This window comes from Coptis chinensis, chromosome 6 (genome assembly GCF_015680905.1).
Source record: "Coptis chinensis isolate HL-2020 chromosome 6, ASM1568090v1, whole genome shotgun sequence".
Lineage (NCBI taxonomy): Eukaryota > Viridiplantae > Streptophyta > Magnoliopsida > Ranunculales > Ranunculaceae > Coptis > Coptis chinensis.
The window spans coordinates 36,374,645-36,393,248 of NC_141461.1; the positions used below are offsets into that span (position 1 = coordinate 36,374,645).

Here is an 18,604-nt window from a genome sequence, read left to right on the forward strand (position 1 = left end):
CATGATGAGTGCTATTGAGGATCAAGTTTGTTTCAAAATTTTGAAATGCCGATTTCTTTGGATCTGTTGCTAATTCAAAGGTGTTTTAGTTGAAATGTTAGGTGATATATGCTTATAATTGCTTAATCCAGTATGCAAACCTTTCAGCAAGAATTTATGTTTTATAATTCATTGAACGTCTGATTCATCATTCAAACATTTTTAAGTAGTCCGCCACTCCGCCTCTCCATTTAACATCCACAACTTAAAACAAACACCAACTAATTACTATAATGGTCGAAAGACTAATTCAATGAATTATAAAAAAGTTCATCCAATTAAAATTCTAGATAACTATAACAATATGAAATTTTATTTCTTTCACTGAGTAAAGAAATATTTTCTAACTGAATTAAGTTCATTCCAAACATACTCGGTTAATATTGGAGTATCAATGGATTCAATGGGTAGTATTCTTGATAATTTCTTGTGTATATGTGAGTATGTTGCATTCTATTTTATAATGCAGTTAGTGTACGAGAATCATTCCCTTTGACAATTGTTGAGTTTATGGTCGTATCGAGGACCCAGTTTCAAGCCAACGCCCAATGCATGAACACTCATAAGAAGAACGTACTTCACTAGATTCCCCACCAATCTCACTCTATATGGGAGTAGTTGCTTACGAGTAGATGGTTGTAACATATCAGCTATTATAGTGGAGGACAGGTCATAGCAACCTACTTCTTTTATGTAATTGTTGTACTTTAATTCTTATATTGATGTAATATCCTATGTAGATTGAGTATGCCGTTGTACTGCAGATGCCATTGTAACTCTATTTTGGATGAATGATTAACAAACCAAATGACTAAGCTTTGGAGGTTATGTCCCATTCTTCCATTTCAATATGTACGGTTGTATATTACCTATTTACCTAAGGTTTGGATACTGATTTCAATGAATAACGTTACATAAATGTTTTTGATGCACTAAACTTTTATCTTTGTCGTTTGCAACGTGCACTTGCTAGGATTAGAGGCTCAAAGTACGTATGATTTGGAGCTATACTTAAAAGTTTATTGCTTACGTATGTCTAAAAATCAAATAGGATTAGAGGCTCAAAGTACGTGTGATTTGGAGCTATACTTAAAAGTTTATTGCTTACCTATGTCTAAAAATCAAATAGGATTAGAGTTCACTTCAACTCAAATTTTTAACCGCTGCCAGTGCGTATGTTCAAGCATAATGTCAATTGTAAGGCTCACCCAAATTATGTTTACACTCTTCGGTAAGTTTTATTTGACATCGCGTGCATAGCACGTGCATCTTGCTAGTGCATATAATATCCCTCGTGTATTTTCACTCAAGTATGGGATTTGATGGACAATTTTTTGTTTTCCAGTGTGAGGACACTTATTCCATTAACTCAGCTTATTATAGATTTATAGGATCAAGACAAAAAGTTGTGTACAAATCAAAGTGTTTATATGTGAATCAGTACGAGTACTTAACAACTCAAAATTCTAAATCAAAGACAACATGAGATTTCTAAAAGCAACTTGACAAAGCTAAATCAAACACAACTAATCATTCTCATATCATTAATTAACATGAAAATTTTCATCAATTAAAACGGGACACTCATGCAGGACCAATGACCGGTAGGATCGATTATGTAAAGAAAATCTTTGATTTATTGATAAAAGTGTTTTTTTTTTTTGACACATGGGCATATTTCTAGTTAAAAAGTAAAATTAAATTATATATAATTATATATGTAAAAAAAAAATTAAAAATTAAAAATAGTTTTCTAAATAATCTAACTAATTTAGACGTAGGGCCGACCACATCATCTCCTCACCCTTGGATTTAAGTTGTGATGCGGAGGATCCGAGTGCAATGCAAACACATGAATAGTGGATCATTGGTTAACAAAGGCTGCATGGGGTGGGCTTTTTACGTCAGGCCCTTTACACCGTGGGTCGGGGTTCTTATAGCGGGTTAACTTTAAAACAGTGTAATGGGTTTTTTATGTTGAGCCCATTTACACCATGGGTTGGGCTTCTTATATCGGGCTAAATTTTAAACAGTGGCGTACAACATGGCATACACCGATACAATTAAGGGTGTCAATGGGTACCCGTTTAATCGGAACCGCAAAAAAAATCATAGTTACGGTTCCTACTTTACTTTTATGAACCATTTAGGAATGGGTACTAAAAAACCTAGACTATATAGAACCAAAACCGAATGATTTTTTAAACAAAAAAAATGGACCATAATCGAATGGCAAATCTCAAAGAACTTCATATTTTTTCAAAGTTCAAATCTCAAACGACATGGCCACACCGTTTGGGACCACACCGGTAAGTTTTTTTCTTTTTCTAAGTTCAAATCTCAAACGACATGGCCACATCATTTTGGATTCAGTCCAGACGGTGTGACCAGACTGTTTGGTGTGCAATACGAACGACCTAGCCGGGTCGTTTAAGCCTCGGGTGTTCGAATTTTCTCTTTCAGTCCTATATATCACTGTACACATGAATAATTACTACATGCATAATTACATTTAATTTAGATTTATCTTATTCTTATTAAATGCATCATCATCCATTCCTCTATTTTCTTCACTTTGAACTTGTTATACATTTTCTTCTTGAATGGGGTCATTTGGAACTTGTTCTACATTTTCTTCTTGAATGAGATAACTTGGAACTTGTTATACATTTTCTTCTTGAATGGGGTAATTTGGAACTTGTTATACATTTTCTTCTTGAATGGGGTCATGATGCATTATATTTTCTTCTTCATCTTCATGTTCTAAAATGGGGTTGTGCTCTTCCATTAGTGTTTAGTGTTAGTGTTAGAATATGGTTTTCTTTAGGGTTTAAGGGTTTAAAGTTTTTGATGGTGGAAGAGAAGAGAATAGAAGAGAAGGGCTGAAAAGGTTGCAACAAGTCAAATTCACGTTGGTTTGGTAGGTGCCAAACACAAAACAATTTTTTGGGTCAATGACACATTTGTAATAATTGTTTTTGTTTTTGGGGTCTGCCCAACACAATATGGGATCCGGCAGTAACAAACACCTTACTAAATTCTATTTATTAGTGTAATATGTGGTTTTCGTGGTATTTATTATTATAAATAATATAAAAATATAGTTTACAACCTTAAATATATAGTTTTATTTAACGGTTTGGCTATATCGACACTCTTATTCTGCCACTCTAATCTCACACCCCTCATGGTCCCTCAGATCTCATCCTGATCTAACAGCTAAAATGATTTGGCCCAAATAGAAAACAAGTGGGGGTATAATCGTTATTTTCTTTCACAAATTAGGAATCCACGACCATCTTCTTCTCCGATCCTCACTCACTCACTCTCTCAACCTAATCCGATGAGAGCTGGAATTCTCTCTCTCGGCTACATTATTTTCTCAAAACCCCGTCGACTTCTTCTTTCTCACTTTCTCTCTCGCTACCCTCACCACATAGAATTCGAACCCAACAACGATTTGCTCTCTCAAATACAAACAATTCTCCATCTCTTAACATAAATCCTACTAAAATCGCTATAAAACTTAGAGATTTTGTTTTTTTTTCCGATTATCAAGCAATTGCAATTAAGGTATGCTTTCTTCATTATTTAATTTGTTTAATTCGTTTGATAATGTTTTTTTTTATTTATTATATTCAAAACTATATTGTTTAATTTCTGCAAATACAATTAATTCGTTTTATTCGTTCATGAAAACTTGGTATTCTATGTATTAATGGTGTTTGCGAGTATTTCGATCTGCAACATATTGGTGAATTTGGTTGTTCTGTAGGGCTTCCTTGTGTATGTGAAATTTATGAAACACATTGCAGCCTGGAGGTCCTTTTATGGTAACCTTTCTCTTAAAGACACATGCTCAATTCTCATCAAGACCAACATTAAATAGGCTGACGAGTTGTTAGAGTTTGGAAAAATATGGGGAGTCAACATCGATGAAAGCAAAGGCCTAGAACCCAACATTTATTCTAAGACAAATTGATAAAGCAAAAACGTTCTCATAAAAAAAAAACAGCAAAAACCTAAATACATTTGGAGTCGCGCCTGTACAACTCTTACTCTGTTCAGAATGATCATGTCTAGAGTTTCTCATGGTGGTTCCCAACTTATGGTTAGATGGCTGATACACTTGGAGATTGAAAAAAGTGACACAAAGTTAGATTAGAAAGCGTATGCGACAACCTAAATTAGTAAAATATTTCCAACTATTTGCTTGCATTGGTAAATTCTGTTTACTACCTCTCCCTTGCAGTGTTTTCCAACTCTAATTTTTCATGTTGTGTATCAATTGTTCTGTTCAGAAAATGTTAGTCAAGTTTAATTTTTATCTAAATGTTTATTGATTGGTTTTCTACGAAGGGATTATGGGGTGGGATAATATCTGGAGTTGGTCTACATACCATCATTCTTATTTTACTGCATCTCCTTGATTTGATTCAATTTGAGTATTTCTTTTTTCAATTTTATTTGTTTTAATCAATTACAGGTAATGAGTTTGAGCTCAGTCACTTCGGATTATTCTTATTTTTGTGGAAAGCGTGCACCCATTCAAGTTTCTTTCACAGACAAAAATTCAGGAAGGAAGTTTGCTAGATACAAGAAATTTCCAAATGGGCACTGCGAGTTTTTCGTATGGGTTGACAAAAAGATGAATCCAGGTGTCACAGCCCGATTTTCTAAACAATTAAAAAAAATGAATAATTGAAATATAAATATCTCAACCATCACTTGGTTCAATTGTCTAAAAACCCAGACTATGACGGGGGATACAACACATGTCAAAACCTAAAACCCATATCACAACAGGATCAACTTAACAACAAAAAAACTCCAAATTCCTCAACTATCACTTTATTAAAAACTTTCTTCCATCCCAATACAAACATAAACAAACTTTAAGAATAACAATTTCCAACATCGTATTCTCGTGTCATATGAAAAGAAAACTACGTTATTACATACTTCCAAAAGATCAGTCCTAATAAAATAAACTCCTAGACTGCTCCAGACAAGAATCCAAATCACACGCCGTGGTTCCACTGCCTTCCACCTATGTTCCCAAGAACACACCCACGTTGCCAAAACAAAGCAAACATGGGTCAACAAAATGGGATTTTCTGGTATGAGTAGACTAACCACATATAAACATTATCATACTTTAATTATTCAAACAATCACGTTATATTTTCCCATAACTTAATCATTCACAGCTTGGAAGACAGGTAGTTCCGTCATTTCAACCGGCATAAATTCTTCCCAAGCAAGACTTCCATCTTATTTACTCATTCTAATAACTTGTTTTAATAACTAAGTCATTTAATTAAAACTTACCGATATCCATTTCTTTATATAAGGGTATAACCGCTGCCTCCTCTTGACAAAATGTTATTAAGTCCTACCCTCCCGCAAAAGAAAGTTAGAACTTCTAACATTTGTCGATATTCTATAGGTATTCAAAAGTAAACCCAAGCACACTCGCACAATCAAATTAATTTCTCTTATTAATTAATCAATTTCTTTTCTTATACACATATTTCACAACCTATGTACCTTAGGTCATTCCCGCCACATTCAAGGAATACCCAACCTTACATTCCCGCATGACACTCGAGGAATACAACTAACCCGCAAGGCGAATACCTTAGTTCCTCTCTAGGGTAGTCCAAACAATCTGGTCATTCATGGCACATTCAATGAATACCCATAGATAACGCTAACGGGCCATTTATGACACATTCAATAAATGCCCACCTAACATATGACATCAACAGCCATAAAACTCAATTCTAAAACTTTAGACGTGGAGAGTTCTAAAAGAGGTGGTAAATTTGTTTACGCATTATTGAACTTTATTGTATATATTATTTCAGAGAACAAAGGAGTATCTTGATAAATGTATTTTTTTTTGTTTACGCGTTATTAATTTCATGGATGTATAAGTGTCATAATGCCGTATATCCCAAAATACCACAAAAACACATAGTAGTTAATACACATACACACGTATATATAAAGGTCTTAGCCTAAAGTCAAGTATGCTAATAGCCCTAGACCTATATGAATAACCCAAATCATAATCCGAGTTAAAAGGTTAAATTAGGTCAATCCGGTCAAAGTCAACCCCTCGGTCAACAAATAACTCGGTCAAAGTCAACCCCCTCAAAAAGTCAAAGTCAACCATCATGGTCGAAGTCAAACTGTCGTTTCCATGTTCAACAGGTTCAGGGTTATAGCCCTGGTTCATGGCTAAGGTCAATGGTGCATGGCTCATGGGCTCATGACCAAGGTAATGATTTGGACCCAACAGTCAAGCCCAAACCTTAGAACCCGGAAGTCTAAAACCAACTTATTTATTCCACTTGACCCAATTGGGGACATAAGGACCAGCCCACATAAATTAGAAACCGGCCCAAAGAAAACTAATTGGAAAAGGCCCAAACAAAACTTAATTAAACTGGTCCAAAACACAAATGGGTTCGGCCCAAAAACTAAACTGAAAATGGCCCAACACTTAATCAAAACTGGCCCAACACATTAATGAAACTGGCCCAAGAAAACTAGTTAGTTTTTGGCCCAACCAACTTAATCTAAAAATGGCCCAAAACTTAAGACAAAACCGGGCCCAAGCCTCAAGCCCAACTAAGATGAACAGTATCATCTTCTCCAACAGCCACCACCAATTCCGATCGACCACCCATTTTGACCCCACGGTTTCGATCCCCATACCAACCCATACAACTTTAATGAAAAACGAAAACAACAAATATTAGTAAATCCAAAACTCTTTCTCAACCTAGATCTACAATTTTCGCCACCATTAATAATGCTTCAAGCTCCACTCGGCGATACTCATCACTCCACCAATATCGCAACAATCCATCCTAAATAAATCAACACAATCCATTAAACAAAAAACGATTCGAATTATTATCGAGGAATGGGCGTTAATTAATGGTCGCTTGAGCTTTCCACAAAGACTCACACGACCTCCCCACGAATCTACACTCAATCCCTCGCACAATCAATTCGCGATACAACCCAAAACAACGACCATCCACATATGATCGAACCCTTCCTCCACACTATATATACGCCATTAACGACTTCTGAGCTTGAATAGCTCATCCCATCACCGACCACCAACCTCCAAGATTTAACCCCCGCCATCAATCCACAAATTTCCAATAGGTTCAAAACCGATCTCGAGAGATCAACAGTTCAAATCAAATCTAAACATATCGACGGAAACTAAAATTAGAACAAAACCGGTCTAAACACTCGACAATAAAATACGTAAATATTAAAATGGGCCGAAAAATCATAGTTTTAGTAGTGGTGAGATAAACTCTACTCACCTCAGAATCTCTCGATTATCAACCAAATTACCGGAAAAACCTTCCTTTCCTTACTTCAATAAAACCCATTTTTTTTCTAAAACTCTCACCGTTTTTTTCCAAAAAACTCTACGGAAAAACTCCCCAAAAACAAGGACAACCTTGTCACAAACCGATTTTCTAAACAATTAAAATAATGAATATTTGAAATATAAATATCTCAAACATCACTATATTCAATTGTCTAAAACCCGTGCTATGACGGGGATACAACACATGTCAAAACCTAAAACCCACATCACAACAGATCAACTTAACCACAAAAATCTCCAAATTCCTCAACTATCACTTTATTAAAAACTTTCTTCCATCCCAATACAAACATAAACAAACTTTAAGAATAACGGTTTTCCAACATCGATTCTCATGTCATATAAAAATAACCTACGTTATTACATTCTTCCAACAAAGAATCGGACCTAAAAGAAAACTAACGAACCGCTCGGGCATGAATCCCAATCACACGCGCGGTCCATCGCTTTCCACCTATGTTCCTAAGAACACACCCACGTTGCCAAAACAAAGCAAACATGGGTCGTTGAAAATTGAATTTCTTTGGTATGAGTAAAGTAAATACATATAAACATTTCAAACCTTATTTATCCAACTAACACTTTAAATCTATCATAACCTAATCATTCTCGGCTTGGAAGGCAGTAGTTCCGCCATCTCAACCGATAGTTTCTTCCCAAGCAAAACTTCCACTTTATTAACTTCTATTTTATTAACTCATTCTAATAACTCCTTTTAATATCTAAATAATTGAATTACACTTTACCGATGTCCGGCACACACATAAAGAGTAGGACCGCGATCCCCGCACAAAATATTATTAAATCCTACCCCGAAAGAAAGTTAGAACTTGTATATATAACATATGTAGATATTCTATATGATTCAAAGGTAAACCCAAGCACACTCAGATAAACAAATCCATTTCTCTTATCAATTAATCAATTACTTTTCTTATATAGACATATTTCACAACCCATGTACCTTAGGTCATTCCCGCCACATTCGAGGAATACCCAACCTTACATTCCCGCATGCATTGAGGAATACAACTAACTTCGCTGAGGTGAATACCTTAGTTCCTCTCTCAGGGTAGTCCAACCAATCCGGTGGTTCATGACCATTCGAATGAATACCCCTATATAACGCTTAATGGGCCATTTATGGCACATTCAATAAATCTTGCCTAACATATGACATCAACGAATCGTAAAACAAAATTCCAAAACTTGAGTCGGTGGAGTTCTAAAAGAGTCGCGGTAAATTTTGTTTTTACGATTATCGAAATTTATTGATATATTATTTCGGAGAACGAATGAGTATCTTGATTCCTCGTATTTTTGATTTACGCGTTATTAATTTAAATGGATGTCTTGAGTGTAACGCCAGTTATCATAAAAAAATCTTTGAAAATCACATAAGTAGTTAATACACATACACACGATATATAGAAGTCTTGCTTTAAAAAGTCAAGTATCTTAATAGCCGCAGACCTATCTTAATAACCCAAATCATAATCCGAGTTAAAAGGTCAAATTGGGTCAACTGGTCAAAGTCAACTCTAGTCAAAAGTCAACTCTGGTCAAAGTCAAAGTCAAAGTCGGCCTGCCAAGGGTCAACAGCAGTCAACCAGTCCAAACTTATCTAACCCCAAAAGCCCACAGCCTAATGCCCAAAGTCTAATACAAAAATCCAAATAGCCCAAAATCTAATACTAAAGCCTATAAGCCCACCCACGATTGGGCCCAAGCCCAAATCGTGAGTTACTGTTCATCTTCCTTCCTCACCTAAAACCTCCACCAGCTCTAGCCACCACCGGCCAGCCATCACTCAAGATGAGTTGGTTATTTCCAACCCACACTAGAATTGGGTCGGCCCAAGCCCAACATCAAAAATGAATTTCGCTATCATCTTCTTCCTCACTCCACCAGCGCCATCACCACCACAACAGCCACCACCGGCCACCTATAAACAAAAAGAACCCAGCGGTTCCACTCCCCTTCAAAAACCCAATCTGCCGATATCCAAAAATTTAGATTTCCTTATACTGCGAAAATATCAAACCGACGCCATTAATGGACCTTTGGAGCTTCGACAGCTCCTCTACCCACTACGAAATCAACTCTCCAACAATACAAAACCACCACAATTTAAAACGAATTCAAACAATCAAAAACACAAACCCACAACAATTAAAACGAGTTCAAACAATTCAAACGTCATTAACGTTGGTTTGGGGCCGACGCCATTACTGCCGGATACAAAGCTTCGACAGCCCCATCCAATCCAGCATCACAACTAAAAGAGTCCAATCAAATCCAAAGGATTTCGTTCTTTTTTTTCTCTCTCTCTGGGCGACGCCATTAGCGCCTGTTCAAAACTTGAACAGAGCTTCAATAGTTCTATAAAATCTACAGGCAATACTATCGGTGGGGCTTTAGCCGCCATGAACAGCGCATAAGCTCCCCAAATCGCGACCACCAAACAGAAATCAACTCACACACAACACAGTTTGTTCAAATACAAATTTTCGATATTTAACGAAGCTTAATAATACAACAGGCACGACGTCGAGTAAACCAAGATAATAAGCAGTATCAATAGACAGAAATCTTAGACAATATTCACCGATACACGAAAACTATAACTTTGGTGAAATAGCAAAAATAACTACTCACCTTAACTAACAGCTCGACGAATTTTCCTAAATTAATCGTCGGTGCTCCACCTCTCCAAAGAAACCGAACGCTTCTTTCTCCGCCTCAATTTTTTATATTTTATTATCTTCAAACCATTCTTCTGAATTAATGTGTTTATATATTGGGTCCTAAACCCCAAGTTTAACACCGAATTCGCCCAAAACCAAGCCCCACGATCCCGAGTCCAATCCGGATTTAATTTTTAAAATAAACAATTAAATTAATTAATTAAATAGAAAAATACGATAAAAAAACGGGTGTTATAACCCTTATCCATTTACCTACGAGCTTTTATCCGTATCTGATAGTTATCTATATTCAGTTTAACCTATTATTATTATTATTATTATTATTATTATTATGAAAACAAATAATAAAAACACGGGGTGTTATACCAGGGGGAAAATATATGGAGTTGTATATGAGGCATGAAGCACTGAAGCATATGCATGAAGCTTTGAGTGATCCAAGGGTGAATTCAGGGCAAAAATATCAGGATTTGTGTATGAGACGTGAAACATTGAAGCAAAGATATGAAGCTTTGAGTGACGTGAACGTGGAACTGAAGAATTTGAACAATTTATTAAGAGATTCCATAGATGCTGAGAAAAGGCGCAAGGTGGAGTTGCAGGAAAAATTTGATGAAATGGAGAAGAAGTATTTAACTTGTAGGAAAGCATGTAGGAAACTCTTGATTTTTATCATTATTGTCGTTTTATGGTTGTTTCTTAAACGAAATTATTTGCTCATGTTTTCTATTGCTATGTAATCGTATTTTGGTGTAATTGCAATTGTAGTTTGCTCAAGATTTCGTATTTTGGTGTAATTGAAATTGGTGTAATGGTAATTGCAACTTTATTTCCATTATGCTGATAGTAGATTAAAGCCACTTGATCCTATAAGTTATGCTGGTTGGTACCAAAACAGCATGACTTATGGATATTTATATACATAATTTGATTAAATTGTGCCTTAAATGATAGTATGATGCAGCAGAAGACATTTATTATAATAAGGAAAAGTGGGCAGTTAAATTATATGCGAAGAAAACAATAGTTATCAGCTATGTGCTATCTTCACTGTGAAACTGGCAATTAGATAATTGTCTTAATACTGTAGTTCTGTGCACTATCTAACGGTAACTAGTAGCATAGTTGTATCAGATTCTCTTTATATCTCTCATTAATAGGTAAGAGATACTATATGATTAATCAAGGCAAAGGTAAATCAAGACTTATAAAGATTAGCCAGAAGCTAATGTCTTAAGTCCACTCCAAAAAAAACAACAGCAAAACCAGAAAAAACATAAACATTCTAACAAGAAAGAAAAATTACAACAACAACCACCACCACCACCAAAAGACATTAAACCACCACCACAGACCTAAACTTACTGACTCACATGGACTCCACAAACCCACGACCTAAAAAACAGCTCCGCCAGCATCAAGCAGAATCTGAACACCCATAACTCCTCCCCGTGACCTAATAAATGTCTTCTGACTAGCTTAACATAGTCTGGCTGGTTGCAGTCCTCTGCAACTACACATAGCTAAGCTGCATGTTTCTCAATTACCTTGGCACCTTCATGGATTCCTCAAGCAAGCCCATCGTGGGCCAGTGATTTCTTCAACACTAGCTGCAGAGCAGTCATAATATCCATTGGCTCACCTAGAACCGGAGCAGCGGCCTTAGCTGGTACACCCTCTTCGCCTGACATTTTCTTCCAAGTAAAACATAATTTGATGTTAAGAGATTAAGTAAAATGGAGATAGGCGCCCTGGTTAGAGGGATTTGCTTGCTCTTAACATCTCAGTGAGTTGTTGAAAGCTTGGTTATTGGGGTCATGATGCAGTGTGCGTGTCAGAAGAATGCATGTCAGACGAGAGGGAGTGATGCATGTCAGAAGAGTAATGCGTGCGCTTCCATGTCAGGGCCTAGTAGAGGGCGAGTGCGATAATCAAAAGGCTGTAAAGTCAGATATACAGTTAAACTTAGAAGCTATAGAATCAGTCCATATATCAAAGATACTTCGTAGAAGCTATACTTACATTTCACAGATTACGTATTATTTTTCTCCGGACAATTTCTCTAGTCATGGTTAGCAATCTTTCCACATTTGTGACACTTTCTTCCTTAATTGTTTAGCGCTATCTCTCTAGGGGATTTCAATCTATCCACTTTCTTTTTCCCCCTATCTTTTGTTTGAGAATATTGGGATTCAAAATCAATAGCTGAAATAAAGATTTGAAAGTCAAAATAAACGGCAAAATAAAATAAATATTTATATCAAATTAAACACTAAATTTATATCAAATTAAACATTCAAATAAAAAAAAAACTTGTGATGTATTAACCGAAGGTATTGAAGGCCCTACAACTGGAAGCTCTTCATCATCTGCGTCTCCTTTGTAGAAAGTTTCATTAAACTTTGAAATTTCAATAGCCATTTCACCAATATTTTCAATAAAATATGAATAACCCTCAAAAGTATGTGACACATCGTAAGCCACTTGAGAAGCAACCTTGATACAAGGAGACACTCTCAAAGGTTCATGTGAGATATTACTCGACCACAAATCCAATACAAACTCCGCTCTATAAGTATTTGCCTTTTGCATCCACCACATCAATCTAAAATGGCTTGGAATCTCTTCAATGTCATAACGAATAAAAACCTTCAAGATGTGACCACAAAGTAACCTCATAAACTGAAAATACTTGCATTCGCAGTCTGCCTCTAAGGTTCCACTATCGAAATTCACTTTCCAAACGGACTTCTTATACGGGTCTTTGAACTTTAGCATGTAGTTTCTAGTTCCATTGTTGCCCATCTATTGCCCATCAATTTTGTACTCCATCTTTGCCTTTTCTAGTTGCTCCTTAAATTTATTGAATATTGAGATCATATAGACCTTCGCGGCATGCATAAGGAGGAAAATATCATTAGGCACAATCCGTGAACTATGCTCGGTGTGATAATCAGAATCTCTTTCTTTCCTAGTAAGCAAAGCCAAGGACTTCTCATTACTATGTACAAACTGCATAAGCGTAGTCGTTGAATTGACAAACTGGTCATAATGAGCATTCATCGATTCACTTCGACTAGTCGTGTGCATACCAACAAAAAAGGTGTCATTTTTTATTTATTTATTTATTTATTATTATTTTTTTAGAGATAAAAGGGAATCACTTCCAAACTAGGAAGTGCTCCCCAGAGAGTGCATACATAATTCAATCAACGACCTTGTCGTAGCAGGGTTTAAACTATAGTGCGGGGGGGAAGGGCTCGTCGTCCCCTAGCCGCAAGCGCATCAGCTACAAAGTTTGAGTTTCTATTAATATAATAGAATGTACAGTCATCCAAAATATAAATACTGGCATAAATGTCGTGAGCCACCGAAGTAGCTCCCCAAGATAGGTTTGTCCCTCTACTCTCCAAAATCTCAGTAAGTCTCTGACAGTCTGTCAAAATGGCGATGTTCCAGATCTGTATGCGCTGTAAAAACTCTAGGCCTCCTTGGATGGCTCGAGCACCTGCCTCTTCTGGATCAGCACTTCTGTCTCTGTGATGTCCCGCACTAATGCAATAACCAAAGTTATTTCAAATAGCAAAACCTAAACCCACCTGTTTTGTATAACAATCCCACGAGGCATCTGTAGTGAGGTAGCAACAGTTATCGATTATATGAGGCCAGGCATTTATGTGTTTGTTTTTAGCAAACGACTTCTCAGTGTTAATGATAAAAGTTGAAGCTTTGGAGATGATGCCAAAAAAATTTGTTTGTTTGTTGTTGAAGATAAAATCATTCCTGCTAGTCCATATGGAAAACATGATTGATGTGAGTTCACTTAGGGTGTCTTTAATATCATTATTAAAATTTAGCATAGTGATGATATTTGTGATGATGGAAATGATAGAATCATCGCTATTCCAATTATTGGTTCTGATAAAGAGTTTAGAACCATACCATATGTGTCTGAGCATGACACAATGAAAGAGTGCATGATGAGTAGATTCCACCTGATTACTGCAACGTGGGCAAGTGGATGAGGAGATGATATTCCGATTTACCAGATCTTCTCTTGTGGGCAAGCTATTTATGATTGTTTTCCAAAAGAACAATTTGACTTTCTCCGCTGTGTTGAGATTCCAGATGCTTTTCCAGAGTTGCTGATTTTGGTTTTGATCTGCATTTGTGCTTTTACTGAGGTATTTGTAAACAGACTTCACTGTTAATTCTCCATTTGTTTACTCTAACCATCTGATAGAGTTATTGTGTTCTTGTCAACTGAGAGGCACTTTCAGAATTTCCTTGACATTGGTTGGGAGAAAAATGGTATCCAAAACATTTCTTTTCCATGAGCGGTTTTCTGGATCAATGAGGTCGGCTACGCACTTATATGGGCTTACAGGTGGCATGGTTCCCATGGGTTTGTTGTATGGTAGAGTTGGTATCCAAGGATCGAGCTAGATATCAATGTTATTTCCCGTCCCAATATGCCAACATAGCTTAGGGAGGATCTCATCTCTTACTTTAAGTATACCTTGCCATATCTTGGATGCCCCTCATCTAGGGCATTTTACTTTCAAGATCGAATTTCCACGAACGTACTTCTTTAGAAGGCTTACCACCTAAGGTTTGTCTGGCTCTTTAAGGATTCTCCAAAATAGTTTAGCTTGAAGTGCGATATTGTGATGAGATGCACGCCTTATCCCCAAGCCCCCACTTGATTTTGGTAAGCATATTTTGTTCCAGGAGATATAGTGCACCTTATTTGTGTTGTCTTCTTTTCTTCCCCAAAAGAAACTAGCATTTAGAGAATCTAACTTGTTGCAAGTAGATGTTGGCAGTTGGAAAATGGACATCATGTAAGATGGGATGGCCGAAGTAACTGCTTTAATGAGCGTTAATTTTCCGGTTTGGGAGAGATGTTTGGCTCTCCACCCTTCCATCCTCTGAAAAAATCTTTCAAGCACTTCATCAAAATCAATACGACTCTTGCGCCTGAGGATTAATGGGGCTCCCAAATATTTTTCATGGGTGATTGTTTTCCCAATTTTCAGAATTCTTTTCACAATGCATTGATGACGATGGTGGGTGTTGTGACTAAAAAAAATACCTGACTTCTGGAAATTTATCTCTTGACCTGAAACATTTTTAAAGAGCTCCAAAATATCCTTGAGATGATGTGTTTCTACAATATTTGCTCTGCATAAAATGAAGCTGTCGTCTGCAAAGATAAAGTGAGACATAGGAGTGTTACTCCTACTGATTTTGACCCCATGGATTTGTTTTTCTTTTTCTGCTTTGGAGAGAAGACGAGAGAAAACTTCCATGCAGATAATGAACAGAAAGGGTGATAGGGGATCTCCTTGTTTGATACCTCGTTTGGGTTTGAGGAAATCCATGGGTGATCCATTTATCTTGAACGAAAGAGAAGTAGTAGAAATGCATTGATTAATCCAATTCCTCCATTTCTTGGAGAAACCAAGGGTTTCCATAGTTTATAGAAGGAAACTCCATTCTACTTTGTCAAAAGTTTTGCTCAAATCTAGCTTGATGGCCATACAACCCAATGCACCTTTTTTTCTTTTCAGAGTACGAACATTCTCGTGAGCGAGAACAATGTTGTCAAAGATCTGTCTTCCCTTTACAAAAGCACTCTGGGACGGAGAGATAAAAATGTCAAGAAGAGGTTTTATGTGATTTGCAAGGATTTTGGAGATGATTCTGAGGCTGATAGGTCGAAATTGGTCAAGAGTTTCCGGTCGCTGGCATTTAGGTATTAGAATGATGTTGGTGTGGTTCAGCTCTGCCAAGATATGATCGGAGTTCATGAAGCTCTTGATGGTGTTAAAGGAGGTCAGAAGAAATGATATCCCAATACTTCTAGTAGAAAAGAGGTGTAAAACCATCGGGACCTGGAGCTTTATGGGGTGGGGTTCATAGAGAAAAGAGCTTCCTTGACGTCTTCTAAAGTGACCTCTCTAGTGAGGTCATTATTTTGTTCATCAGTGATGACAGTGTCAAGAATGTTAAGATCTCTAACATGAGTTTGGGGATTTGAAGAGGTAAAAAGGTTTTTGAAGTGCTCCACAACTGTATCTCCAATAGTACTTCACTCTTCAACCCAAGTCCCATCCGCTTTTCTAATCTTATTGATCTCGATCCGATTTCATCGAACGACAGTGGATAGATGGAAATAATGGGAGTTGGTCCCATCACAGTGGAGCATAGTATCTCTGGATTTGTCTCTCCATAATATTTCTTCAAGATGGGAGGCTTGATTAAGATCCTGTATCAGATTGATTTCGACAGTCGGGTTTGTCTTTGGATCGAGCTGGCACTTTTTAATCTCCTCTTGAAGGCTCTGGATGCGTTGAATATTTCCAAACACATCTCTATTCTATTTTTTTAAGCCATTCTTGGCTTTCTTGAGCTTATTGCAAAAGCGATAGGATTGTGAACCTCGGTATATGGTATTCCAGGCTTTAGATATCACATGTTTGAATTATGGTTCATTTGCCCACATTGATTGGAAATGGAATTGCTTCCGTGTCGGGGCAGGAGGGGGCTTCAAGTAAACCACTATGGGTCCATGGTCGATTTAATAATAGGGAGATTTATAATCCTTGCATTTGGAAATAAAGTCCTCCATTCTGTATTCGCGATAGCTCTGTCTAAAGTCTAAACACTTCTTTATGAGGTTAGCTCCATTATTTCTGAATCTCTTATTGGTCCATGTGAAAGGAACACCTTCATATCCAAGATCCACAAAATCTACAGAGAACATAAAATCTAGAAAGTGGGCTGCTTGAGAAAAGCTTAAAGGAGTTCCACCACTTTTTTCCGCTTGACATGTGGTCTCATTTAGATCTCTAACAATAAGCCATGGCGAATTGTGGTTTGTGGCAAGATCCACGAAAGATTTCCACAATTCCGGCCTTTGGTTTTTGTCCGGGTGGCCATAAGTAAAGGTGCATAGCCATTCCATGTCAACTGGATTGTTTTTTACAATGGCCGCAATATAACGCTCACAAGAATAAATAATCTCGAGGTCTATGTTGTTGTTCCATCCGAGCCATAGACCCCCACTGTGTCCATTTGCAGGAAAGTTTGCTGAGTGTTGAAAACCCAGAGAGGAGAATCTTTGCAGACTGGTAGACGCATCGACCCTTGTCTCAGAAAGAAAGCAAATATTTGATTTAAGGGTGATTAAGTGGGTTTTAACCTCTCGAATTGTCGCGGATGTGGCACTTCCGCGACAATTCCAAGTGAAGATACTCATAACTCTTAACATGCACATAAACACAGACTACCAATGGATGCTAGTACACTGTATAATACAAACACAAAACACATGTGAGCACAGAAATAAAAACAGCACGTACATGTAGAGCAGTAACAGACAATATGCCAGGCTAAAGACGATCAAAGCAAGAGCTAGCTCAACAACATGCTACAGTATGCTAACTTGCAGTGTTATTTTGCAATATATTAGCAACAGTGTACAAGCTTTACAAAGATGCAATAGGAAACTAACAAATCTTAGAGTGGTGTGTGTTAGTGTGTCAAACAACTAAACACATGAATAGAAAATTAACACTAGTGTCTAAACATATATAAACATGTAAGGTAAAGAGATAATAAGAGTGTTAAGAAAAATTATCTGGTTTGCCGCATAGAAAAAACCAATTAAATAAGCAAGATTATCCAAAGGTTCGAGACAAAAATCCCGGATTTAAAAGCGAGTCTCGGCAGAACAGTATGCAACAACGATGGTCGTTTGTCAGCTAATAAGTAGATCTCCAAAAAAACGATGGTAAATGCTTATAATTTTCTCAAATAGGACTAGCCTGAGGTGGAGATGTTCTCCTGATGCTGCTTGACGGGGAGGTGGACTCCGATGATTTTACTACTAGTGGTGGTGCTCAAAAGAACCGTTATTAGCTTAAAGAGCTGTTTGGAAAAGTCGCTCAGACAGTGAGAGAAAACAAAGAGGGAATGCTTTTTCAAGAATGCTCGGACAGTGAGAGAATAGCAGAGGATCTGATTTGGTGATACAAGATTGATAGCTCTGTCTTAACTCTCTTCTCTCGTGACGTCATGGGCAATTTTTTCAGCAATTTTTAATTTCCAACTTCCAACAGCTCTTTCGAGCATCCAACGGCTCTTTTTTTAGCACCGCTAGTCGGACTTTCACCGGAGTTTTAACTCCACAACACGCCTCATAGGAGATTCATCTCCACGTGTGGCTTCTCTGAGCATCAACTGATTCCCTAAAATCTTCTTCTCTTCCATTTTTTTTTTTAAAAAAAGGTGTCACTGAGATAACAAGGAACCCATTTCTCCCACATTTAATATATCTCTGTCAACCAAGGATTTTCAGACAACTCATACCTCTCAATGATTGTACACCATCTTCTCTCAAAATCAACAATCCTATATGAAAAAG

General features: G+C 37.0%; 1 protein-coding gene across 1 annotated transcript; it reads left to right on the forward strand.

The window, feature by feature from the left end:
• Positions 1-3,491: 3,491 nt before the first annotated feature.
• LOC147492785 (uncharacterized) lies at positions 3,492-11,011 on the forward strand. Its single transcript, XM_086566496.1, has 3 exons — positions 3,492-3,612; positions 4,526-4,697; positions 10,543-11,011. Exons 2-3 carry the CDS (start codon positions 4,529-4,531, stop codon positions 10,911-10,913), a joined length of 540 nt encoding a protein of 179 aa, XP_086422622.1. The 5' UTR covers positions 3,492-3,612; positions 4,526-4,528; the 3' UTR covers positions 10,914-11,011.
• The last annotated feature ends 7,593 nt before the right edge of the window (positions 11,012-18,604 follow it).